At 36.6% G+C, this 27,038-nt stretch overlaps 1 protein-coding gene and 2 pseudogenes across 1 annotated transcript; all 3 read left to right on the forward strand.

Annotated features, from left to right (window-relative positions):
• Positions 1-98: 98 nt before the first annotated feature.
• LOC102412135 lies at positions 99-3,440 on the forward strand (annotated as a pseudogene).
• A 6,024-nt stretch (positions 3,441-9,464) lies between these two features.
• On the forward strand, positions 9,465-10,391 carry LOC102412457 (annotated as a pseudogene).
• Positions 10,392-25,471: 15,080 nt separating this feature from the next.
• LOC102412778 (olfactory receptor 6C2-like) lies at positions 25,472-26,419 on the forward strand. Its single transcript, XM_006054323.3, has one exon. The coding sequence runs from the start codon at positions 25,472-25,474 to the stop codon at positions 26,417-26,419; it is 948 nt and encodes a 315-aa protein (XP_006054385.3).
• Positions 26,420-27,038: the final 619 nt, after the last annotated feature.

A 27,038-nucleotide genomic window follows, 5' to 3' on the forward strand; every position in this document is an offset into this window, starting at 1 on the left:
GGCGAAGATGAGTAAAGAAGCATATTTAAAAATATACCCAAACAGAATAAATTTAAGTACCATGAAGATATGTAATATGAGATCTCAACAGTCACATGATGAAAAAAATTAGAAATGGTGTAATAACATGAACATAACCATATTAATACACATTCAATGGAATGGAAAATTAAAACAAAATCTATCCAACCACAAATTTGGATAAGTTTGAGCATTTTAACCCATCAGATAAAAAATAAATAAAAGGAGAAAAACAAATTCTCTAATGTAATTAATTAATTAATTAATCTAATTTAAACTCTCATTATAACAGCAAACAAGTAGAGTTTTTAAAGTCCACAGATCAGATGTAAAATTAAGATTCTTTAAACTTAAAATAAATCTTTTAAAATAAGTCAAATGTCAATTAACAATAAATCAAAATTTTGAAACTGAAATTACAGCATACCTAGCAAACAATGACATGCCAAAAATCCATATTTAAAGAATGTATAATTATAAAATTTGTACATATATTGCATATTTGCATATATAAAGTTATAATTGAAAGTAATTCATGCGTTTACACTTTCTTGATATTAAAATATTTTAAGTAGATTAAGAATGAAGGGACTGATATAAAACAATTAGAAGAGCTATAATACAAGATGAAACAAAATTTTAAAAAAATGAAAGGTTAAGATAAAAAGCAAAAACAATTAACAGTAAAATTTATGGTAAATATTTCACAGACTGATTCTCTATGATACTCAGGAAAAAAAATCTGACATACCCAAATATGGGGAGGAAAGACAGAAAGCAACATATAGAAGATTAAGAATTAGAAAAAAGATATAAATAAAGACAATTAAGAGATTCAAATAGATATAAATACATGCTACATCTGATTTTACAACAAAAGATATAAAAATTGAAAAAGATTTTTTAAATTCTTGACAAAATATGAAAAAAAGAAATTACAAATTTGAATATAGCAAGACCTATAAAATTTCTTGGGAAAGTGAATGAATTTCTGGGTGTAAAATAAAAGAGAATGAAATCATTAAAAAAAAAAAAAATTCTCACGAACTCTTCAGTTCACTTCAGTGGCTCAGTCGTGTCCGACTCTTTGCGACCCCATGAATCGCAGCACGCCACACCTCCCTGTCCATCACCAACTCCCGGAGTTCACTCAGACTCACATCCATCCAGTCAGTGATGCTATCCAGCCATCTCATCCTCTGTCGTCCCCGTCTCCTCCACCCAATCCCTCCCAGCATCGCAGTATCTTCCAGTGAGTCAACTCTTTGCATGAGGTGGCCAAAGTACTGGAGTTTCAGCTTTAGCATCATTCCTTCCAAAGAAATCCCAAGGCTGATCTCCTTCAGAATGGACTGGTTGGATCTCCTTGCAGTCCAAGGGACTCTCAAGAGTCTTCTCCAACACAACACTTCAAAAGCATCAATTCTTTGGTGCTCAGCCTTCTTCACAGTCCAACTCTCACATCCATACATGACCACAGGAAAAACCATAGCCTTGACTAGATGAACCTTTGTTGGCAAAGTAATGTCTCTGCTTTTGAATATGCTATCTAGGTTGGTCATAACTTTACTTCCAAGGAGTAAGCGTCTTTTAATTTCATGGCTGCTGTCACCATCTGCAGTGATTTTGGAGCCCCCCAAAATAAAGTCTGACACTGTTTCCACTGTTTCCCCATCTATTTCCCATGAAGTGATGGGACCTGATGCCATGATCTTTGTTTTCTGAATGTTGAGCTTTAAGCCAACTTTTTCACTCTCCACTTTCACGTTCATCAAGAGGCTTTTGAGTTCCTCTTCACTTTCTGCCATAAGGGTGGTGTCATCTGCATATTTGAGGTTATTGATATTTCTCCCAGCAATCTTGATTTCAGCTTGTGTTTCTTTCAGTCCAGCATTTCTCCTGATGTACTCTGCATATAATTTAAATAAGCAGGGTGACAATATACAGCCTTGACGTACTCCTTTTCTTATTTGGAACCAGTCTGTTGTTCCATGTCCAGTTCTAACTGTTGCTTCCTGACCTGCATACAAATTTCTCTAGAGGCAGGTCAGGTGGTCTGGGATTCCCATCTCTTGAAGTATTTTCCACAGTTTACTGTGATCCACACAGTCAAAGGCTTTGGCATAGTCAATAAAGCAGAAATAGATGTTTTTCTGGAACTCTCTTGCTTTTTCTGTGATCCAGAGGATGTTGGCAATTTGATCTCTGGTTCCTCTGCCTTTTCTAAATCCAGCTTGAACATCAGGAAGTTCACGGTTCACATATTGCTGAAGCCTGGCTTGGAGAATATTGAGCATTACTTTACCAGCGTGTTAAAATATCCTAAATAATTTCAGCCTAAATTAAACCAATCCAAGCCATTGAAAAAGAAAACATCATGATTTCATTAAATGTATAAACAAAAACGTTCTATATAAACTATATGTAAGTACATTTTAGGAACATATTAAAAGAAAAAACAGACTCTCACTAGGCGCCCTTCTGTGAGTGACATCATCTTTATATCCTGTGTGTCAATCGGTGACGATGCACTGCCTTGATACCCAAGTCCAACTTCTTCCTTAAAATCGTCCAACTCCTGGATGATTATTCAAAATGCTTCATTTGGGGAGTAGACAATGTGGACTCCAAGCACATGCAGCAGGTCTGCATGTCCCTCCAAGGGAAACCAATGGTGCTGATGCGCAAGGAAATGATGATACACAAGGTCATCCAAGGCCATCTGGAAAACAACCCAGCTTTGGAAAAACTGTTGCCTCACATCCAGGGGAACCTGGGCTTTGTGTTAACGAAGCAGGACCTCACTGAGATCAGGGACATGCTGCTGGCCATATTGCCAGCTGCCACCTGTGCTGGTGCCATAGCCTTGTGTGAAGTTACTGTACCTTCCCAGATCACTGGTCTGGAGCCTGAGAAGACCTCCTTCTTCAAGGCTTTAGGATTTGCCACTAAAATCTCCAAGGTCCCCATTGAAATCCTGAGTGATGGGCATCTGATTAAGACTAGAGACAAAGTGGGAATCAGCAAAGCCATGTTTCTGAACATCTCCCCCTTCTCCTTTGGGCTGATCATCCCAGTAGGTGTTTGACAGTGATAGCATCCACAGTCCTGAAGTGCTTGACATCACACAGAAAACTTGGCAGTTCTCACTTCCTGGAAGGTGTCTGCAATATTGCCTGCATATGTCTACAGATTCCTTACTCAACTGCTGCATCCGTACCCCATTCTATCATCAACGGTTGTAAGTGGGTCCTGGATCTGTCTGAACAGATTGATTACACCTTCCCACGTGTTGAAAAAGTCAAGGTCATCTTGGCTGATCCATCTGCGTTTGTGGCTGCCAGCAGCCTCCACCAAGGTTGAGGTAAAGCAAGAGTCGGAGGAGATGGATGAGAATATGGAATTTGGTTTCTGACTAATCATCAAAAAGCAGCCGACTCAGCCAGATTTGTTTGTGAAACAAGGAAATAAAAATTTACTTCTCTTACAAAGAGAAGATAAAAGAAAAGAATAAATAGATTATGACCATTTAGAGTTGAATCTACTTACAAAAGAGAAGCTATATTTCAGTAAAATTTATCCACATACTTTATCACATCAATTTTTAAACATAGACATCATAAGAATGTGGAGAAGAGAAATATCTTTTCTACTGAGAGGAAATACAGTTAGTAAATAAATACATAGAAAAAATTGTTCATCCTTGAGAGTAATCAGAGAAATGAAAGAGAAACTATAAAATAGCATTTTGCTGCTGCTGCTGCTGCTAAGTCACTTCAGCCATGTCTGACTCTGTGTGACCCCATAGACGGCAGCCCACCAGGCTCCCCCATCCCTGGGATTCTCCAGGCTAGAACACTGGAGTGGGTTGCCATTTCCTTCTCCAAAGCATGAAAGTGGAAAGTGAAAATTGAAAGTGAAGTCGCTCAGTCGTGTCCGACTCTTAGCGACCCCATGGACTGCAGCCTACCAGGCTCCTCCGTCCATGGGATTTTCCAGGCAAGAGTACTGGAGATCTACTAAAATAGCAAACTTATAGCTTTTTATTACTGTGACTATCAATGGTGAAGTAAAATTATGTATCCATACTTGATGGCACTGTAAGTTAATGCAATACTTTTGGAAAGAAATATAGCAATAAAGAACAGTAGACATAAATATAGCAAAATAAAAGTAAAAATAAAACATTTGTAAGTCAAATTATACCATGTGCAGTGAATAAGCATGTTCTAGATTAATATCTAAATTATAAAAAGAGCTCTTACATATAGAACAGGATATACAAATAATTAAAAAGGTAAAGAATAATAGGATGTGGTAGTTGGCCTAAGACCAAATCAAATTTAGCAGCAAATATATAAATCTATGAAAACTTAGTTAAACTTATTTATAGTCAAATTGAAACTGAGAGATACTGAGAATGTGAAAGAGTTCTTACTCTCTTCCTTATTAGAACTCTTGGAATGTGTCTGTTCTCACAGTGTCTGTTGAAATGTAAATTATCAAAATTTATCTTTAAAATAATGAAACATTTCAGTTAAAAAAAGTCCTGCCAAGTTAGAGTAACCCTATTTCTCCCACATCCTCCTCTTCTTTGTTATTGTTCTTCACTCCCTAAGTTGTGTCCGACTCTTTGTGTCCCCATGGGCTGCAGCACTCTGGGCTCCCCTGTCCTCCACCATTTCCCAGAGTTAGCTCAAATTTTTGTCCATTGAATGGGTGATGCCATCCAACCATGTCATCCTTTGCCACACCCTCTCCTTTAGCCTTCAATCTTTCTGAGCATCAGAGGTTTTCTAATGAGTCACGTCTTTTCCAATGAGTCAGTTCTTCACATCAGGTGGCCAAAGTATTGGAGCATCAGTTCCTCCTCTTTTTTTTTTATTTTAAATATAAATTTATTTATTTTAATTGGAGGTTAATTACTTTACAGTATTGTATTGGTTTTGCCATACATCAACAAGAATCTGCCACTGGTGTAAATGTGTTCCCCATCCTGAACCCCCTCCCTCCTCCCTCCCTGTACCATCCTTCTGGGTCGTCCCAGTGCACCAGCCCCAAGCATCCAGTATCATGCATCGAACCTGGACTGGCGATTTGTTTCATATACGATAACTAACAAAATTAAAATGCATAGAAAAGTTCTTAAAAAATAAAAGAAACAGGCTTCCTAGGGACCTCAGAATTTGAGGAAGAACAAGGCAGTGAGTTCCCTCAGGTTACTTAATGCCTGCCTTATGTTCTAGTCAGGGATCTGCAGATGCCTCCAATCCAGGACCTCCAACAGGCATTATTATTATTATTACTTTTTAATCTTCGATACAAGCCTTATCTGCCTATTCAAAGGATTGAGCAGACTATGTGAGAGTTGGACCATAAAGAAGGCTCAGTGCTGAAGAATCAATGCTTTTGAATTGTGGTATTGGAGAAGACTCTTGAGAGTCCCTTGGACAGCAAGGAGATCAAACCAGTCAATCCTAAAGTTAATCAATCCTAAACATTCATTGGAAGGACTGATGTTGAAGCTGAAGCTCCAATACTTTTGCCACCTGAGGCAAAGAGCTGATTCATTGGAAAAGATTCTGATGCTGGAAAAGATTGAAGGAAGGGGGAGAAGGGGGAAACAATGAGTGAGATGGTTGGATGGCATCACCGACTCAATGGACATGAGTTTGGGTAAACTCTGGGAGTTGGTGATGGACTGGGAGACCTGGCATGTTGCAGTTCATGGGGTCACAAAGAGTCGGACATGACTGAGCGACTGAACTGAACTGAGTCTTTCTTAGTGACTCATTAGTGAGTCATTAATGACTTTTGAGTAAATCACCAAGGACCTTTTTTTTAAATTTTTTATTTTATTTTTTAACTTTACAATATTCGTATTTGCAAGGAGAGCAAACTTAAGAAAAGAAGGTTGACATTTTTCAAACCTTCATCTCTGTCCAAAAATACTGACGTACCAGCTATTTCAACAGAGTGGAGCATTTCTGGCCTTCCTCTGCCATTAGGATCAGTTTTTTTCCCTGTTAAGTGTTAAAATACACAGCAAAAGCTTTCATAGGCCTTTCCTAAGAGAAGTAGTCCAATTTGTTGGGGACAGAAATCTCAGAGAGCTTTCTACAAGTCTAGAAATCAGTGAGGGTAAATGTGGGTGCATGAACAAAAGTCAACAGAAGTTCACAAGAACTTCTTCATCAAACCTAACATTTTCAACTAAATGGCTTCACGAATTATTATTTTAAACAACTTAAGAAAGTTATGATTAACTGACAGAAAAGTAAGTGTGATAAGTTTTTCAACTTAAATAATATTTACCTTTGTTTAATTTTGGCTAAATTTTTCTCTGAGGAGAAAAAGGTCTTGCCTGCCTGCATTAAATTCAGATATATAAGCTATACTCTATATATTAAAGAGTAAATAGTAAGTTTATATATAGTAAAAATATATTTTTTACTTTATATTTTCATTTTACTGTATTTATATATATTAAAAATTTATATATACTAAACAGATGGCTGCATAAATAAGAATCCTAACAAATATCAAGAAATTACTTCAGTTATACCAGCAACCTCAACTTGGAAAATAGATGTACCATGTTTGTGTGTGTGTGTAAATGTCTCCCTTCATCACATGCAAAAGACAAGCTGTAGTAATATCACTCATTAGAAATGCATTCCCCTTTTCAAATATTTATTGAAAAATAAATAAACAGAAATCAATGCATTGTCAGTCTCAATTAGTTTATTATTTTTTTCTTATAATCCCATGTAATATCTTCTAAGAAGAAAAAATTAAACTGAGTAATGCCCATAAAGTATGAATTGGGACAACTACTAGATATAGCTCTTCTCTTGCCTCAATATCAGTAGAATAAAGTTAAAAAAACAATGAAGAGAAACTGTACACAAGTAAATAAATTGTGGTTTCATAGAGCTTTTTTTTTTTTTTTAATCACTGATGTAAGATTACGAGTATTGAGAAACTGAAAATTGAGGACATTCAAGTACACCACGACAGTAATGAATTCTTGATGCCTGAGAAAGTTACTGTGGAGCAGCTTTTGACATAAATTCAGCAGAAAAAAAAAATCCCATGATCTCTGGATTTAACATTGATTAATAGATAATAGTGAGGATGGAAACAAAGTATCAATGAAAATACAGCTACTATGTAAAAAAATAGAGAAAATAGTTGTAATTGTAACATTTGTCACAATTATAAAAATCACCTCACAGTGTCTTAATAAAACAGCTCTTCTATAAAGAGAAAAAGCAAAATAATCACAATACTTTCCAGTAATAGAATTAGCAATGCAGAAAATTTAATAAGTATATTCAGTATCAGAGCATTATGAATTTAATATGAGAAAATTGTGTGTGTTTGATAAGGGTTTCCCAGGTGGCGCTAGTGGTAAAGAACCTGACTGCCAATTCAGGAGACATAAGAGATGTGGGTTCAATCCCTGCATTGGAAAGATCCCTTCCTTGGAGGAGGACTTGGCAACCCACTCCAGTATTCTTATCGGAAGAATCTCATGGACAGAGGAGCCTGGCCAGTCTACAGTCCATAGGGTCACAAAGAGTCAGACACCACTGAAGCAACGTAGCATGCAAGCACATAGGTGCGTGGTAAATTGAGGATATATAAATTTATTCAGAAAATATTCTTTAGACATTGACAGTATAGGTAGAATTTTGTTGTAATTATTAAGAAAGACATGATCCCAACAAGCAAGCATGCATGCATTCATGTTCAGTAGCTAAGCCATGTCTGACTTTTTTTTTTCCTTCTTATACAATATAGTTTTTTTTTAATTTAATTTAATTTTATTTTTCAACTTTACAATATTGTATTAGTTTTGCCATATATCAACATGAATCCACCACAGGTATACATCCTGAACCCTCTTCCCTCCTCCCTCCCCATTTTTTTGTGACGACAAGGACTTTAACCTGCCAGGATCCTCTGTCCATGGGATTTTCCAGGCAAGAATACTGGGGTGGGTCATCATTTCCTTCTCCATCCAGCAAACATAGTCTGCTGCTAATCACTAACACAGTAGCAAGTTTTATCTGTTATGGGTGCATAGGTGTGGATAAGTAGGCTAAGATAGTCATCAGAATTGCAGAAAACTTCCTGGGGAGGTGGTACTTCAACAGAAAATCAATGATTAGATTTAATCAGTTAAATTGGGGAATATGGGACAAAACATACAAGACAAGAGTTACTCTAATATCTGGCTCAGATTGCATGGTTAACAAATGGACCCTATTAGCACACAGGATGGAGGAGCCTGATAGGCTGCAGTCCATGGGGTTTCGAAGAGTCTGGACATGACTGAGCGACTTCCCTTTCATTTTTCACTTTCACGCATTGGAGAAGGAAATGGCAACCCACTCCAGTATTCTTGCCTGGAGAACCCCAGGGATGGGGGAGCCTGTTGGGATGCCGTCTATGTGGTCCCACAGAGTCGGACACGACTGAAGTGGCTTAGCAGCAGCAGCAGCAGCAGCACACTGGAAAAAGGAGAAGGATGGCATAGTACCTGAATATCATAACTTTGCTTTACCTACAATGCAACAGACAAGCATATGATTTGTGCAAGCAGATAAGTTTAGGAGTAGGTTATAAATATAAATACATATATTTGATAATACATTCAATATGTTGTCAGAAAAACTCCATTACTAGAAACCAAAATTTAGTATTCATTAAGGGAAAGATGTTATATAAAATTGTAGGAATTGTGGGGAAAACAGGAAGAGTATATATAGTCAGAAGTGAAGAGTATCTAATGGATCCAAGCAATCAGAAAGGGAAAAGAGATTACATAGAAAAATTTTATGTGTAGCTTTAAAGTTACTTTATTAAAGCATTTCTTTTAAAACTACAACAATTATATCTAAAATACTTCATTCTGCACAACAGTTTGCAAAATGATGAAGAAATTTGGAAGGAAAACAGGAAAAGTAAGTTTGTATGTGGTCTTCTGTGTAATGTTTAGCATCATTTTAGGAGAAAATACACTTATCCAAAAAAAAAAAAAAAAAGAAGAAAGAAAAAAATCTTATAAAACTTGTGCAGAGACTCCATGTTCTGACAAGACTCTTTAGAGTCCAAATTACATATTATGTATTAGCATTTTGACAAGAATCAAATCTGTAACCAAAAGCATTAATTTGTTTGGTTTTTTGGTTCCGTTTTGATTTTTACTTAGCTCTGAATAGGAAGAATTTGAGGAGCCAAATGACATTTTGCTACTGGAAAAGCACACTATGTTAGCAACAAATGAAATCATCTGCATATTATGATCTAAAATATAATATGAAAATATAGTGAAGATGAGCTGATTAGAGTTTACAGACATCATATACTCTGAATAATAATCTCTGAATTATTGACAATGCAGATTTGATAGAAGTCATCAGTGATGAAAAAACTATACAGTAACAACTTTTATTCTACTGGGACTGACAGATGACCCTGAGTTACAGGTTCTGATTTCTACCTTTCTTTTCATCAGCTATGCTCTGAGTGTGACTGGGAACTTCATCATCATCACACTCACTTTTGTGGATTCCCACCTGAAAACACCCATGTCCTTTTTTTTTTTTTAACAAAATTTCTCCTTCTTAGAGATCTCATTCATAACTCCCTGTATCCCTAGATATTTGTATAGCACCACAACAGGTGATAATACCATCCTATATAGCGCTTGCATCAGACAAGTGTTTTTTACTGACTTCTTTGCAATAACAGAATTTTCTCTCCTGGCTGCCATGTCCTATGACCGCCACATGGCCATCTGCAAACCCCTGCATTAAGTGACCATCATGAGCAGCAAAGTATTCCAGAGACTTGTTTTTTTCCTCTTGGTTGGCTGGACTGTTGGTCATAACCTCCCCACTTAGTCTGGGGCTAAATCTGAAATTCTGTGACTCCAATGTCATCGATCATTTTCTCTGTGATTCTTCTTTCCTGAAGATATCCTGTTCAGACACATGGTTCGTAGAACAAATGGTTTTAATCTGTGCAGTGTTGACCCTCATTTGACACTCATGTGTGTAGTTCTACCCTATACTTATATTACGAAGACAATTTTAGGATTCCCTTCTGCCCAGCAAAGAAAAAAGGCTTTTTCCACTTGTTCTTCCCACATGATGGTGTTTTCCATCAAGTATGGCACATACATGTTCATCTATATGAAGCCTACAACCAAGGAAGAAGTCACTATTAATAAGGTGGTTTCACTCCTCATTTCTTCCATTTCACCTATGTTGAATCCATTAATTTACACACTGAGAAATAAGCAAATAAAGAAATCCTGTTATGACCCAATCAAAATAATTGCATCATTATTAAAGTAATAAAGTGCAATGTAAAAGGTGAATGGCCCATAAATCTTTCTATTGATGCTTTTAAGTTTCTTTATTTTTTAATAACCTATATTTCAGTTACATTATATTTCTCTGTTCCTCTTTAGGTTTACTTAAGTTGCACCTTAATCAACTCCATTATTTTCTTTGGTTTTTACTTATCTTCCTGAGGGAGCTTTATCTTTGTAAAGAAAATGAAAGTATATTTATCATAAATTCTTTTGTAGATAAGCATGATTGAATATAATAAAATTTTGGCATAATAAAAAACAACTCTTTCGTCTTACATAAAATTAGTAGCATAATATTGCTGATTACTCAAACATTCATAACATTCTATAAAAATTTAAGAGTTAAAATCTTATGCTGAAATATTGAGTAGAAATGATGAGGGCATGATGTAAAAATATAGGGATCAATTGGGAAAGAATATAATATCATTTCTAATACTTTGGGAAAATACACTGAGCACAAAAAAAAATGCAGAATAAAATCTCACATGTGTAGTTTAAATTATAATTTAAAATGTGAGCAGTCACAAGTTATCAGAGACACAGAAAAATAAAAAATGAAGATAAGTAATTATAACCCATGGATTTCAAGAAAAGCAAATAAAGGAGGATAAAGAGGGGCAAGTTATTGAGTTACAGGTTACAGGGACTTGGGTTTAAACATCCATATGTAGAGGAAATGGCAACCCACTCCAGTATTCTTGCCTGGGAAATCCCATGGACAGAGGAGCCTGGTGGTGGGCTAGTCCAAGGGGTCACAAAGAATCAGAAACAACTAAGCAATTAACACACACACACACACACACACACACACACACACACACCCCAGGTGGCACAGGGATAAAGAATTTGCCTTCACAATTCTGGAAAGCCAAGATGTGAATTTAATCCCTGGGTCTGAAAGATCCCCTAGAGTAGGAAATGGCAACCTACTCCAGTATTGGGAAAACTCCATGGTCGAGGGGCTTGGAGGAGGGAGAGACTATGATCCATGGGGTCGAAAAGAGTCAGAAGCGACTGAGTGTGCATGTATATCTCAAAGATGGCTTTTACAGCTCAAATTCTATAATAATAACCACTAATGCTATATATAATGCTAAGTAGTGAATATAAATGTAATTCTTGAAAGTTAAGAAATAAAGATGAGATAGATACTTCATAACAATTCAATAAAGTATAAAAAGTTATACACAGAAGAAGGTAAAGAATTTTTATGCATGTGTTGTGCACAGTCACTCAGTCATGTGCCACTGTTTGTGATCTCATGGACTGTAACCCTCCAGGGTCCTCTCTCCATGGAATTTTTCAGGCAAGAATGCTGGAGTGGGTTGCTTTTTCCTTCTCCAGGGAATCTTCCTGACCTAGGGATCAAATTAACATGACTTGCTTCTCCTGCATTGGCAGGCAAATTCTTTACCACTAGTGCCACCTAGGAAACCCTTTTATTCATAGACATATTAATTATTTTAAAAAATAAACAGAACAAAAAATAAATTCCTGCTCTTTATAAAAATTTCATAAACCATAAAATTATTTTAAAGTATATAGAACATGTATTTACTAAGGATAGAAATTAAACAAATTTAAAAGATAAATGAATATAAAAGTGAATTCTTTCAAATTTTAAGAGAAATGAAAGAATAAGAAAAATGATACATTTCTCAGAAATTAAAAACATGAAACAAAGAGAGAAAAATATGTAAAGTTACAAATCAGAAAGAAGATATAAATACCAGCATAGAATAAATTAGCATGACTTTGTAGGTATATTATCACAACTGTACTACAGCAACAATAAGCTGTGAAGACCTAGAGTTAATAAACCAGGACTTAGCATAACAAAATTTCAAAATTTAACTCAAGATGTGGAAAACTTACATATATTAATCTCTATGTAACATTTGGGAAAGCAAGTAAGATATATCATTAAAGAGGCAAAAGAACCAGATTGTTGTTGTCGTTCAATCGCTAAGCTGTATATAACTCTTTGTGACCCCGTGGGCTGCAGCATGCCAGGCTTCCCTGTCCTTCACTATCTCCCAGAGTTTTACTCAAACTCATGGTCATTGAGTTTGGCCATCCAATCATCTCATCCTATGTCATCCCCTTCTCTTCCTGCCTTCTATTTTTCTCAGCCTCAGGGCTTTTGCCAATGAGTTGGATCTTTGCATCAGGTGGCCAAATTATTGGAGCTTTAGCTTCAGCATCAGTCCTTCCAATGGATCTTAAGAGTTGATTGCCTTAGGATTGACTGGTTTGATCTCCTGCTGTCCAAGGGACTCTCAAGAGTCTTTTCCAGCCCCACAGTTTGAAGGTATCAATTCATCAGCACTCAGTCCTTTTTATTGTTCAGCTCTCACATCTGTACATGACTACTGGAAAAATCATAGCTTTGACTAGATGGACCTTTGTTGGTTAAGTGATGTCTCTGCTTTTTAATATGCTGTGTAGTTTTGTCATAGCTTTCTTTCCAAGGAGCAAGTGTCTTTTAATTTCATGTCTGCAGTCACCATCTGCAGTGATTTTTAATCCCAAGAAAATAAAATCTGTCACTGTTTCCATTTTTTCCGTCATCTATTTGCATGAAGTGATGGGACCAGATTGCCATGATCCTCACTTTCTGAATGCTGAATTTTAAGCCAGGTTTTTCACTCTCCTCTTTCACCTTCATCTAGAGGTTTTTAAATCCCTCTTCTCTTTCTGCCATAAGGGTGGTGTCCTCTGCATATCTGAGGTTATTGATATTTCTCCAAGCAATTTTGATTACAGCTTGTGCTTCATCCAACCCAGAAGTTCTCATGATGTACCCTGCATATAAATTTAATAAGCAGGGTAACAATATACAGGCTTAATGTACTCCTCTCCCAATTTTGAACCAGTCTGATGTTCCAGTCTGGTTCTAACTGTTACTTCTTCACCTACATACAGGTTTTGCAGGAAGCAGGTAAGGTCTTCTGGTATTCCCATCTCTTTAAGAATTTTTCACAATTTTCTGTGATCCACACACCCATCTATTAAACTCAATATTTAAAAAACTAAGATCATGGCATCTAGTCCCATCACTTCATGGCAAATTTATGGGTAAACAATGGAAACAGTGGGAGACTTTATTTACATAGACTCCAAAATCACTGCAGATGGTGACTGCAGCCATGAAATTAAAAGACTCTTGCTTCTTGGAAGAAAAACTATGACCAACCCAGCAGCATATTAAAAAAAAAAAAAAAAAAACAGAGACATTACTTTGCTGACAAATGTCCATCTAGTCAAAGCTATGGTTTTACCAGTAGTCATGCATGGATGTGAGAGTTGGAACATAAAAAAAGCTAAGCACCAAAGAATTGATGCTTTGGAACTGTGGTGTTGGAGAAGACTCTTGAGAGATCCTTGGACTGCAAAGAGATCAAACCAGTCAATCCTAAAGGAAATTGGTCCTGAATGTTCATTGCTGAAGCTGAAGCTCCAATACTTTGGCCACCTGATGTGAAGAATTGACTCATTTGAAAAGACCCTGATTCTGGGAAAGATTAAAGGCAGGAGAAGAAGGGGATAACAGAGGATGAGATGGTTGGATGACATCATCGACTCGATGGACATGAGTTTGAGTGGGCTTCAGGAGTTGGTGATGGACAGAGAAGCCTGGCATGCTGCAATCCATGGAGTTGCAATGAGTCAGACACAACTGAGTGACTGAACTGAACTGAACACACCCAACACACACAGGTCATGGTGGAGAGTTCTGACAAAACATGGTCCACTGGAGAAGAGAATGGCAGACCACTTCAGCATTCTTGCCTTGAGAACCCCATGAACAGTATGAAAAAGCAAAAATATATGACACTGAAAGATGAAACCCTGAGGTCAGTAGGTGTCCAATGTGCTACTGTAGAAGAGTGGGAAAATGGCTCCAGAAGGAATGAAGAGGCTGAGCCAAAGAGGAAACAAAGCCAAGTTGTGGATGTGTATTGTGGTGAAAGTAAAGTCTGATGCTGTAAAGAGCAATATTGCATAGGAACCTGGAATGTTAGGCCCATGAAACAAGGTAAACTGGAATTCGTCAAACAGGAGATGGCAAGAGTGAACATCAACATGTTAGGAATCAATGAACTAAAATGGACAGGAATGGGAAATTCTAATTCAGATGACCATTATATTTACTACTGTGGGCAAGAAACTCTTAGAAGAAATGGAGTAGCCCTTAGAGTCAACAAAAAAGTCTGAAATGCAGTACTTGGGGTGCAATCTCAAAAATGACAGTATGATTTTGATTTGTTTCCAAGGCAAACCATTCAATATCACAGTAAGCCAAGTCTATACCCCAACCACTAATGCTGAAGAACCTGAAGTTGAATGTTTCTGTGAAGATCACCAAGAGCTTCTATAACTAACACCAAGAAAAGATGTCCTTTCCATCATACGGTACTAGAATGCAAAAGTAGGAAGTCAAGAGATACCCAGAGTAAAGGGTGACCAGGGAGCCAAACATTATCCTGGCTGTCTCTGTAAGGGTGTATTTGAGTGAGATTAACATTTAAATTGGTGAATTTGAGCAAAGTAAATTGTCCTCCATGAAGAAGTGGGCTTCATCCTGCTAACCCCTAGCTAGAAAGTTCTACAGCAGATCACCTTCAAACTTTATCTACAAATCTACTCTTTCAAATCCTTCAGCAAACTGCACTTGAACTCAAACAGAAGTTATCCCTGAGTCTCGCCTGCAAATTTTGGACTTGCAATCCTCTGTAAGCACATGAGACAACTGCCAATTCCTTACTGTGTATATCCTATTGGTTCTGTCTCTCTGGAAAATCCAGGCTAACACTGTCTTAGAATTCTGTCTCCTGTTTATGAAATATATTAGAAAGACTTAAATTGTACTTCTAGACATTAAAATTATAAAATCTGAGGTGAAAAATGCATGAAATATGAATAATGAATCTGATCATTCTGCATTATAAAATACTTCAAATTCATACAAAGTATGAATTATGACACAATAGAACTTTTACAACAACAGAAAGACATGAGAAAAATATCCAAACATATAGAACTAAATAAATCAAAATAAAACATGGTTCAATAAAAAAACCAAAAGAATTATTTAGAGTATTTTGAAAAGAGTGAGAATTAAAATACAACACATCAAAATATTTTGGATGCAGCCAAGCAGTGTTGAGAGGAAATCTATGGTACTGAATGATTACACTATTTTTTAAAAAGGAGAAAAATCTCTATTCTCAATTTTCCCCACAAAACTAGAAAAAATCAATAAAATCAAAAGTAAAAGGGGAAAATAATAAAAATTAGCATTGAAAGAAATTGAAATGAAGGAAGGAAACAATACAGAAAAGTAGGTTCTTAGAGAAAATCAAGAAAGTAAAAGCCAAAGATTACAAATATAAAGAATGAGAGAAGTGATATAACCATAGATTTTATAGATATTAAAAGAAAAATAAAAGGTTACTAAAAGTACATAACCTAAGTTGACAGATTTGATAAAATGCACAAATCCTTACAGCCTGCTACACTGTGCACTATAGCAGTAGCAGTAGTAGATGTAGTCACTCAGTCATGTCCGACTCTACAGTTTCATGGACTGTAGCCCACCAGGCTCCTCTGTCCATGGAGATTCTCCAGGCAAGAATACTGAGTAGGTTGCTATGCCCTCCTCCAGGGTATCTTCCTGACCCAGGGATATAACCTGGATCTCCTGCATTGCAGGCAGATTCTTTACCATCTAAGCCACCTGGGAAGCCCACGGTGCACTATGGTGGAACTTAAACAATGATTGTTAGAAAAGACTTGTAGGACCCAAAGTGACAATATTTAGAACTACAGTTTATTACAAGAAAAGGAAACACTGCATGAACAGCATTAAAATAAGGGTATCACCCCCACACAAAGACTGCCTCACATAAAGAGATGTGAAGAGGTGAGGTACACACTCTTACTGTCCTCCCTGTATAGGGATTATGACTGGACATACTTTCACTCTCAGCCTAGAAACCACTGATCTGTACAGAAAACACCTCAATCCCAGAGATCCCAAATAAACTCACAGATGAGGATTTTTATATTTGATTATCTGTATTCCAGAAAAACATCTATGTCTGCTTCACTGACTATGCTAAAGCCCTTGATTGTGTGGATCACAGCAAACTGTGAAAAATTTTGAAGAACATGGGGATACTAGACCACCTTATCTGTCTCCTTAGGAACATGTATGCAGATCAAGAAGCAAGAGTTAGAACTAGACATAGAACTACAGACTGCTTCCAAATTAGGAAAGGAGAATGTCAAGGCTGTATATTGTCACCCCACTGATTTAACTCCTATATAGAGTACCTCAAGCAAAATGCCAGGTTGGATGAAGCTCAAGCTGGACTCAAGACTGCCAGGAGAAATATCAATAACCTCAGATATGCATAAGACACCACCCTAATGGCAGAAAGCAAAGAGGAAATAAAGAGACTCTTCATTATTTTTTTGAGGTGTTTTTTAAAAAATATAAATTTATTTATTTTAATTGGAGGTTAATTACTTTACAATATTGTATTGGTTTTGCCATACATCAACATGAACCCGCCATGGGTGTACACATGTTCCCCATCCTGAAACCCCCTCCCGCCTCCCTTCCCATACCATCCCTCTGGGTCATCTCAGTGCACCAGCCCCAAGTATTCAGTATCATGCATAGAACCTGGACTGGCGATTCATTTCATATATGATATTATACATGTTTCAATGCCATTCTCCCAAATCATCCCACCCTCGCCCTCTCCCACAGAGTCCAAAAGACTGTTCTATACATCTGTGTCTCTTTTGCTGTCTCGCATACAGGGTTATCATTACTCTTGACTCGAGACTGTTGATGAAGATGAAAGAGGAAAGTGAAAAAGTTGGATGAAACTCAACATTCAGAAAACGGAGGTCACCGCATCAAGTCCCATCACTTCATGGCAAATAGATGGAGAGAAAACAAAGTCACTACAGACAGTGACTTTAATACTGGAGTTCATTGTATGTCAATTTTACTTCAATAATGCTATTTAAAGTTAAAAAGCATAACAACTTGATATCAATAGATTGGACTATACAAAGCTATAAAAATACTGATAAATACTGGAAAATCAATATTGACACATGAAAAAACATAATCTTAAAAGAAATATATATTTATATTTAAAAGACCAAGATATTAATAGGCATTAAATAAAAATAATGTACTTTAAAACCTGTTTATGGTGGCAAACATCTGATATAAACTAATCTCATGACTCTTGTAACATACATTTTCCAAAATGGAAATAATATTTTTATCAATAAGTTATAATCATACATGCAAAAATATTTTCATAAAGTTACTTTTGATAGAATGAATTATAATTGTGGAAAATAAAGAACATTGTACATTTAATTCAGGTATTGGTTTAAAACTTGCCAAAATATTCATGGAGCTAAAGTTATTAATGGTGATGGCATCACTGACATGATGAACATGAATTTGAGGAAGCTCCAGGAGTTGGTGAAGGACAGGGAAGCCTGGCGTGCTGCAGTCCATGGGGTCATAAAGAGTTGGAAACACCTAACTGACTGACTGAACATTATTAATAGTGAATGATTGGAAAAAGCAAATTGATACTATGTGATAAATTAGCATATGTTTGAATATATGAATCTTTATGTTTTTATTGTTGTGAGATATACATAACAAAGGTGGCTTTCTGTGGCACAGTGATAAAGGATTTGCCTGCAATGCAAGAGACACAGGAGTCGTGGGTCAGATCCCTGGATTGGGAAGATCCCTTGGAGGAAAGCAAGGTAGACTACTCCAGTGTTCTTGCCAGAAAGTTCCCATGAACAGAGGAGCCTGGCAGACTATGGTCCAAGGGGTTGCGCAGTCTGACATGACTGAAATGACTGAGCACACACTCATACATAATAAAATACATACTTTTGACAATGTTTAAGCTTAAAATTCAGTAGCATTAAATGCATGCATATTATTGTGCAACCATAAAAGCATGTTTTGTATCCAATTAAAGATATGGTGGCAATTTTTTAATGTATTTTTAAATAATTTTTAAAATATAGTTGGTGTATTTTGAGAAAAGAAATATCTGGAAGGATAAGGTCTATAATGTAAACAGTAGCCTTTTGTAATTTTATAGACACGATTATTATCTGATTGAAATTGTCTAATAATAATAAAACATTTATATAATTAAGTATTTTATTCATATAATAATTACAATCTTCAAGATGCCTTACCAGATGTGAAAAATTTTTTTAATGATTTATGTAATTGATACAATTGTCCTCCTGACCTGTGTCAAACGCTACTGTAACATCCTCCTGTCTCCAAGGACACAGTCCCCACTTAAGCCTATTTTCATTGTGTTTTTGCCAAACTTCATTACTCAGAAAATTAGGTAATGACTCTTGACTGTAGGTCAGCAAGGACCATTTGGTTTTGTTTGTTTGTTTTTTCACTCAGTGGAATTTTCTGCATATTAAAAAGAAAATCACTCGGCACTGACTGAAAAAGTATTTTTTTTTCTGTCCTCCTGATTTAATATGCATCTCCTCCAGCAGTTGAGAGAGTTACTCAGCTCTTACTGTAATATATTTTTGTTTCAATGACGGAGATAGAAATAAAGCATTTGGAGCTTTATAATACCATAAAGCTCATTTCAAGAAAGTTCTTCCAGTTTGTTGGAGATGATAAACAAAGGAAGCTCTATGTGTTCCTAGATATGCCAGTGAATGTGAAGACATCAGTTCAGTTCAGTTCAGTTCAGTCGCTCAGTCGTGTCCGACTCTTTGTGACCCCCTATGAAGACATAAATACCTTTAATCGAATATGACTTCTAACAGTGCAGTATTAATTTTTCTATGTTTAAACAACCACCAGAAGCTCTGATTTACTTAAAAAAAAGAGTAAGTATGATAGGAATGCAAGGGATTTCTGTGTATTAATTTTATATCCTGCAACTTTACTATATTCATTGATTAGCTCTAGTCATTTTCTGGTGGTATCTTTTGGGTTTTCTATGTAGAGAATCATGTCATCTGCAAACAAGACTTTTACTTCTTCTTTTCCAATCTGAATTCCTTTTATTTCATTTTCTTCTATCATTGCTGTGGCTAAGACTTTCAATTCTATGTTAAAGAGTAGTGGTGAGAGTGGGCACCCTTGTATTGTTCCTGATTTTAGAGAAAATGTTTTCAATTGTTTGCCATTGAGGATAATGTTTGCTGTGGGTTTATCGTATATGGATTTTATTATGTTGAGGTATAGTCCTTCTACACCTGCCTTCTGGAGAGTTTAAAAACAAAAAAGAGTAAGTATGATAAAGTGTGTCTCTTTGGTTATAATTTCTCTTGTAGGATCTAGGTTATATTTTCCTCTGGAAACAAAAAAAGAATTCCAGTAATAGTTTATATTTGTAATGTACTTATAGGTTTTTGAAATCCTGATCTTTAGAATGAATTTCCCCATGTAGGTAAATGTCATTGCCTGGAAGGCATATGTAAAACAAACAAACAAACAAACAAAAAACCTGCATATAATCTAAGTAGTAAATATTCAGGGTCACTATGGATAGGAATATCACTTCAGTTCACTTCAGTCGCTCAGTGGTGTCCAACTCTGTGTGAATCCATGAACTACAGCACACCAGGCTTCCTTGTCCATCAGCAACTCTCGGAGCCTAATCAAACTCATGTTCATCACATCGATATTGCCATCCAACCATTTCATCCTCTGTCATGGCCTTCTCCAAGCACTTTCAATCTTTCTCAACATCAAGGTCTTTTCAAATAAGTCAGTTCTTTGCATCAGGTCATCAAAGTATTGGAGTTTCAGCTTCAGCATCAGTCTTTCCAATGAATATTCAGGACTGATTTCTTTTAGGATGGACTGGTTGGATCTCCATGCAGGCCAAAAGACTCTCAAGAGTTTCCTACAACACCACAGTTCAAAAGTTCAATTCTTCGGGCTCAGCTTTCATTATAGTCCAACTATCACCTCCATAGATGACTAATGGAAAAACCATAGCCTTGACTAGATGGACCTTTGTTGACAAAGTAATGTCTCTGCTTTTTTAATATGCTGTCTAGGTTGGTCATAACTTTAATTTCAAGGAGCAAACATCTTTTAATTTCATGGCTGCAATCACCATCTGCAGTGACTTTGGAGCCCAAAAAGATAGTCTCTTACTGTTTCCATTTTTCCCCTATCTATTTGCCATGAAGTGATGGGACTAGATATCATGATCTTAGTTTTCTGAATGTTGAGTTTTTAGCCTACTTTTTCACTCTCCTCTTTCACTTTGATCAAGAAGCTCTTTAGTTCTTCTTCACTTTCTACTGTAAGGGTGGTGTCATCTGCATATCTGAGGTTATTGATATTTCTCCCAGCAATCTTGATTCCAGCTTATGCTTCATCCAGCCCAGCATTTCTCATGAGGCAGTCTGCATATAACTTACATAAGCAGGATGACAATATACAGCCTTGATGTACTGCTTTCCGGATATGGAACCAGTCTGTTGTTTAATGCCCAGTTCTAACTGTTGCTTCCTGACCTGCATACAGATTTTTCAGGAGACAGGTCAGGTGGTCTGGTATGTCCAACTCTTGAAGATTTTTCCAGTTTGTGGTGATCCACACAGTCAAAAGCTTTGGCGCAGTCAATAAAGCAAAAATAGATATTTTTCTGGAACTCTCTTGCTTTTTTGATGATCCAGCAGATGCTGAAAATTTGATCTCTTGTTCTTCTGCCTTTTCTAGATCCAACTTCAACATCCAGAAGTTCACAGTCCATGTACCGTTGAAGCATGGCTTGGAGAATTTTGAGCATTACTCTGCTAGTGTGTGAGAGGAGTGCAATTGTGCAGTAGTTTGAACTTTCTTGGCATTGCCTTTCTTTGGGACTGGAATGAAAACTGACCTTTTCCAGTCCTTTGGCCACTGCTGAGTTCTCCAGATTTGCTGGCATAGCGAGTGCAGCACTTTCACAGTTTTATCTTTTAGGATTGAAAGAATTCAACTGGAATTCCATCAGCTCCACTAGCTTTGCTTGTAGTGATGCTTCCTAAGGCCCACTTGACTTCACATTCCAGGATGTCTGGCTCTAGGGGAGTGATCACACCATCGTGAGTATCTGGGTAATGAAGATCTTTTTTGAACAGTTCTTCTGTGTATCCTTGCCACCTTTTCTTAATATCATCTGCTTCTGTTAGGTCCATACCATTTATATACTTTATTGTGCTCAACTTGGCATGAAATGTTCCCTTGGTATCTCTAATTTTCTTGAAGAGATCTCTAGTCTTTCCCATTCTGTTGTTGTCCTCTGTTTCTTTGCATTGATCACTGAGGAAGGCTTTCTTATCTCTCCTTGCTATTCTTTGGAACTCTGCATTCAGATGGGTATATCTTTCCTTTTCTCCTTTTCCTTTCATTTCTCTTCTTTTCTCAGCTATTTGTAAGGCTTCCTCAGACAACCATTTTGCCTTTTTGCATTTCTTTTTCTTGGAGATGGTCTTGATCACTGCCTCCTGTATGATGTCACAAACCTCCATCCATAGTTCTTCAGGCACTCTATCAGATCTAATCCCTTGATTCTATTTGTCACTTTCACTGTATAATTGTAAGGGATTTGATCTAGGTAATACCTGAATGGTCTAGTGGTTTTCCCCACTTTCTTCAATTTAAGTCTGAATTTGGCAATAAGGAGTTCATGATCTGAGCCACAGTCAGCTCCCAGTCTTGTGTTTGCTGACTGTATAGAGTGTCTCCATTTTTGGCTGCAAAGAATATAATTAACTTGATTTTGGTATTGACCATCTGGTGATGTCCCTGTGTGGAGTCTTCTCTTGTGTTGTTGGAAGAGGATATTTGCAGTGACCAGTGCATTCTCTTGGCAAAACTCTGTTAGCCTTTCACATACTTTGTTTTGTACTCCAAAGCCAAATTTGCATTTTACTCCAGGTATCACTTGACATCCTACTTTTGCATTCCAATCCTCTATAATGAAGAAGACGGAAAGATATTCAACCTCAAATTAAAAACAGTGTTATTACAGGTGGCTGTTTTCATTTCAAACATTTGTTTGAAAGATAGAATCATCAGAAATTAGATGCTTAAACTATACTGTAAATCTTTTTACTAACTTTTATTATAAAATAAGTCATAACGGTTTAGAAAAAACAGATATATTCTGAGAATTTAATAATACTCAATTATTGAAGGGCTGAGTAAGTTTTCACAATAAAGCACATATCATCTGAAAGATTAAGAGAAAACATGAAAGGAAGGTATGTAGGGTATAAATATATATGTATGTCTATCCCCTCTATATCACAGTTCATTATAAATATTTTTTAGTTGTTGAATGAGAGACTAAATAACTTTCAATTAAACCATAATCCTCAGATAGCAATTTTTCTATTAGAAACACTGGAGCGAAATAAGCTTCAGTAAATGAGCACAATCAATTCTGCCTCAACCTCAGTAAGAAGAGAATGCACTACATTAAACAATAAAGAGAATCAGTGGACAAAATAAACTAGGTTCACAAGGATAAATTAGTTTCTAAACTGATGTCACAAAATCTGAAGATTTGAAACACTAATTGAATATTAGAAATGTTTTACTCCTTATGACACAGCATCATGTAAGGTAGTTCCTTTACTGAAAGATTCAGAGGACAACAAAAGCAGTCATCACTGGGTCAGCAAAAGGTAACACATGTATTCAGTAAAATTAAGGCACAAATTCAGAAAAAAGTAGTGGACTGTGTAGCAGCGGGTGGGGGCGGTGAGTAACAGAGCTAATGCTGACCATAAGAATTAAGAGCACAACATAAAAACAAGAGCTTCCTTGGTGGCTCAGATAGTAAAGAATCCCCCTGCAATGCAGTAGACCTGGGTTTAATCCCTGTGTCAGGAAGATCCCCTGGAAAAGGGAATGGCAATCCACTCCAGTATTCTTGCCTGGAGAATCCCTTGGACAGAGAAGCCTGGTGGGCTACAGTCCATATACTCCCAAAGAGTTGGAAACGACTGAGCAACTAAGCACACAACCTAAAACGAGAAAATAAAAAATATTTTTGGAACAAAGACCTCAAATTTTGCTCTAGAGTCTCTCTTATACTAACAGTATTGTTTGAAAAAGACCCAAAGTTTCAAGAAAAGATATGAAATCAAAGTTGAAATTCTGTGATTTATTTTTTGAATAGAGTGTTCTTAAGAGTGAAAAACAGTATTATTAACCATAAAATTACACTTCCTCAACAATTTAGTCACTTGGGAAAATCCTAAGCTCAGGATAGACACAAAATGTAAATATGTGTACAGATATAATCATATATGGGCTTCCCTGATAGCTCAGTTGATAAAATGCCAACAAATTTGGAAAACTCAGCAGTGGCCACAGGACTGGAAAAGGTCAGTTTTCATTCCAATCCCAAAGAAAGGTAATGCCAAAGATTACTCAAACTACCACACAGTTGCACTCCTCTCACACACTAGCAAAGTAATGCTCAAAATTCTCCAAGCCAGACTTCAACAGTACATGAACTATGAAATTCCAGATGTTCAAGCTGTATTAGCAGAGAAACCAGAGATCAAATTGCCAACATCCGTTGAATCATTGAAAAAGCAAGAGTTCTAGAAAAGCATCTACTTTTGCTTTATTGACTATGCCAAAGCCTTTGACTGTGTGGATCACCACACACTGTGGGAAATTCTTCAAGAGATGGGAATACCAGATCACCTGACCTGCCTCTTGAGAAATCTATATGCAGGTCAGGAAGCAACAGTTAAAACTGGACATGTAACAGCAGAACTGTCCCAAATCGGGAAAGGAGTACATCAAGGCTGTATATTGTCACCTTGCTTATTTAACTTATATGAAGAGTACATGATGAGAAATGCTAGGCTGGGTGAAGCATAAGCTGGAATCAATATGGCCAGGAGAAATATCAATATCCTAAGATATGCAGATGACACCAACCTTACAGTAGAAAGTAAAGAAGAACTAAAGAGCTTCTTGATGAAAGTGAAAGGGGAGAGTGCACTGGGATGACCCAGAGGGATGGTATGAGGAGGGAGGAGGGAGGAGGGTTCAGGATGGGGAACACATGTATACCTGTGGTGGATTCATTTTGATATATGCCAAAACCAATACAATATTGTAAAGCTAAAAAATAAAATAAAATAAAAATTACTCAACATTCAGAAAACTAAGATCATGACATCTGGTCCCATCACTTCATGGCAAATAGATGGGTAAAAAATGGAAACAGTGAGAGACTTTATTTTTGTGGGCTCTAAAATCACTGCAGATGGTGACTGCAGCCATGAAATTAAAAGACGCTTGCTCCTTGAAATTAAAGTTATGACCAACCTAGACAGCATATTAAAAAGCAGAGACGTTACTTTGTCAACAAAGGTCCGTCTAGTCAAGGCTATGGTTTCCAGTAGTCATGTATGGAGGTGAAAGTTGGACTATAAAGAAAGCTGAGCACAGAAGAATTGATGCTTTTGAACTGTGGTGTTGTAGGAAACGAGAGTCCCTTGGCCTGCACGGAGATCCAACCAGTCCATCCTAAAGGAAATCAGTCCTGAATATTCATTAGAAGGATTGATGCTGAAGCTGAAACTCCAATACTTTGGCCATCTGATGCGAAGAACTGACTCATTTTAAAAGACCTTGATGCTGGGAAAGATTGAGGGCACGAGGAGAAGGTGAGGACAGAGGATGAGATGGTTAGATGGCATCACTCACTTAGTGGACATTAGTTTAAGTAAACTCTGGTAATTGGTGGGACAGGGAGGCCTGGCATGCTGTAGTTCATTGGGTCGCAAAGAGTTGGACACGGCTGAGAGACTGAACTGATAATCATATATACGTGTGTGTGTGTGTGTGTGTGTGTGTATATATGTTGAAGTAAAAAAGCTTGAATACATGAAAATTTAAATCAACTAATGTAGACTATAATCTATAAGCAAGTTTCTCTGAATTTCACATACAGATTGGAGAGAAGTCAGAAGTCAGTGATGAGAAACGGTACAGTAACAACATTCATTCTGCTGGGACTGACTGACAACCCTAAGCTGCAGGTTCTGATTTTTATCTTTTTATTTCTCACCTACACACTGAGTTTAACTGGAAACCTAACCATCATCACACTCACATTTGTGGATTCCCACCTGAAAACGCCAATGTACTTTTTCTTAAAAAATTTCTCCTTCTTGGAGATCTCCTTCACATCTTCTTGTATCCCCAGATACCTGTATAGCATAGCCACAGGTGACAGGGTCATTACCTATAATGCTTGTGTCATTCAAGTATTTTTTACAGATCTCTGTGGAGTAACAGAATTTTTTCTGCTGGCTGCCATGTCTTATGACCGCTATGTGGCCATCTGTAAGCCCTTGCACTACGTGACTGTCATAAGTAGCAGAGTCTGCAGGACTCTCATCGTCTCTTGCTGGATGGCTGGTTTGTGTGTATTAATCCCACCACTTAGCCTGGGTTTAAATCTAAAATTTTGTGACTCTAACAAGGTTGATCATTTTGGCTGTGATGCACTTCCTTTAGTGAAAATCTCATGCTCAGACACATGGCTGATGGAACAGACGGTTATAATCTGTGCTGTGCTGACCCTAAATATGACTCTTACTTGTGTAGTTCTGTCATATGCTTGCATCATCAAGACAATATTTAAATTTCCTTCTACTCAGCAAAGGAAAAAGGCCTTTTCAACCTGTTCTTCTCACATGATTGTGGTTTCCATCACCTATGGCACATGCATTTTCATTTACATGAATCCTATGGCAAAGGAAGAAGTGACCATTAATAAAGTGGTTTCACTAATCATTTCATCTATTTCACCTACATTGAACCCATTTATTTATACTTTGAGAAACAATCAAGTTAAGAACGCCTTTAAGGACTCAATCAAAAGAATTGCCTTGTTCCTAAGTGAAAAAAAAAAATTTTAGATATTATCTTAAAAACAAGAATAAATATCAAAAAGCCTTTTATATCTGAATATTTTAAGCTTTTGAATTTTGAAGTTTGAATCTTTATGAATATTCTGAAGTGTCTTTCTAATAATATATGCTTGTCATGTTAATTTTCTGAACACTTCTTAAATGTAGCTTCCATTGAAACCTGCTCAAGACGTTTGTACTCTCATTATTCAAATCAATATATGATGGTGTGCATGCAAAATTCTTCACAATTTTTCTTTTGGGAAGACATTAACTTCATAATATTGTTTATCATATAATAAAATTCACTACAAGGGAAATTATAGGGTGTACATTTTTGAACTCTTCTCAAATATGTACAATAATGATTTCTAAGCACATGTAATGAGTGATTTTATGTAAATATTTTAAATGAATGAATAACCACATAATTCAAAATACATGAAAAAGCTATCAGCATTTCTTAATACTGAGAAAATAGAGGAAAATACATACTACTATTAGGACAGACAGAAATGCTAGATAAAATTAAGCAAATATTCTTTTGAATCCACATCTATACAATCATAGTAAAGTTGTACATAGAAGATTTCAGAAATAATAATTCAAAGAAAAGTAGAGCAATCAT

The sequence above is a fragment of the Bubalus bubalis genome, chromosome 4 (genome assembly GCF_019923935.1).
Source record: "Bubalus bubalis isolate 160015118507 breed Murrah chromosome 4, NDDB_SH_1, whole genome shotgun sequence".
Lineage (NCBI taxonomy): Eukaryota > Metazoa > Chordata > Mammalia > Artiodactyla > Bovidae > Bubalus > Bubalus bubalis.

Excerpts from the sequence above, each read along its gene's own strand:
- LOC102412778 (XM_006054323.3), top strand. The coding sequence starts at position 25,472 with ATGAGAAACGGTACAGTAACAACATTCATTCTGCTGGGACTGACTGAC.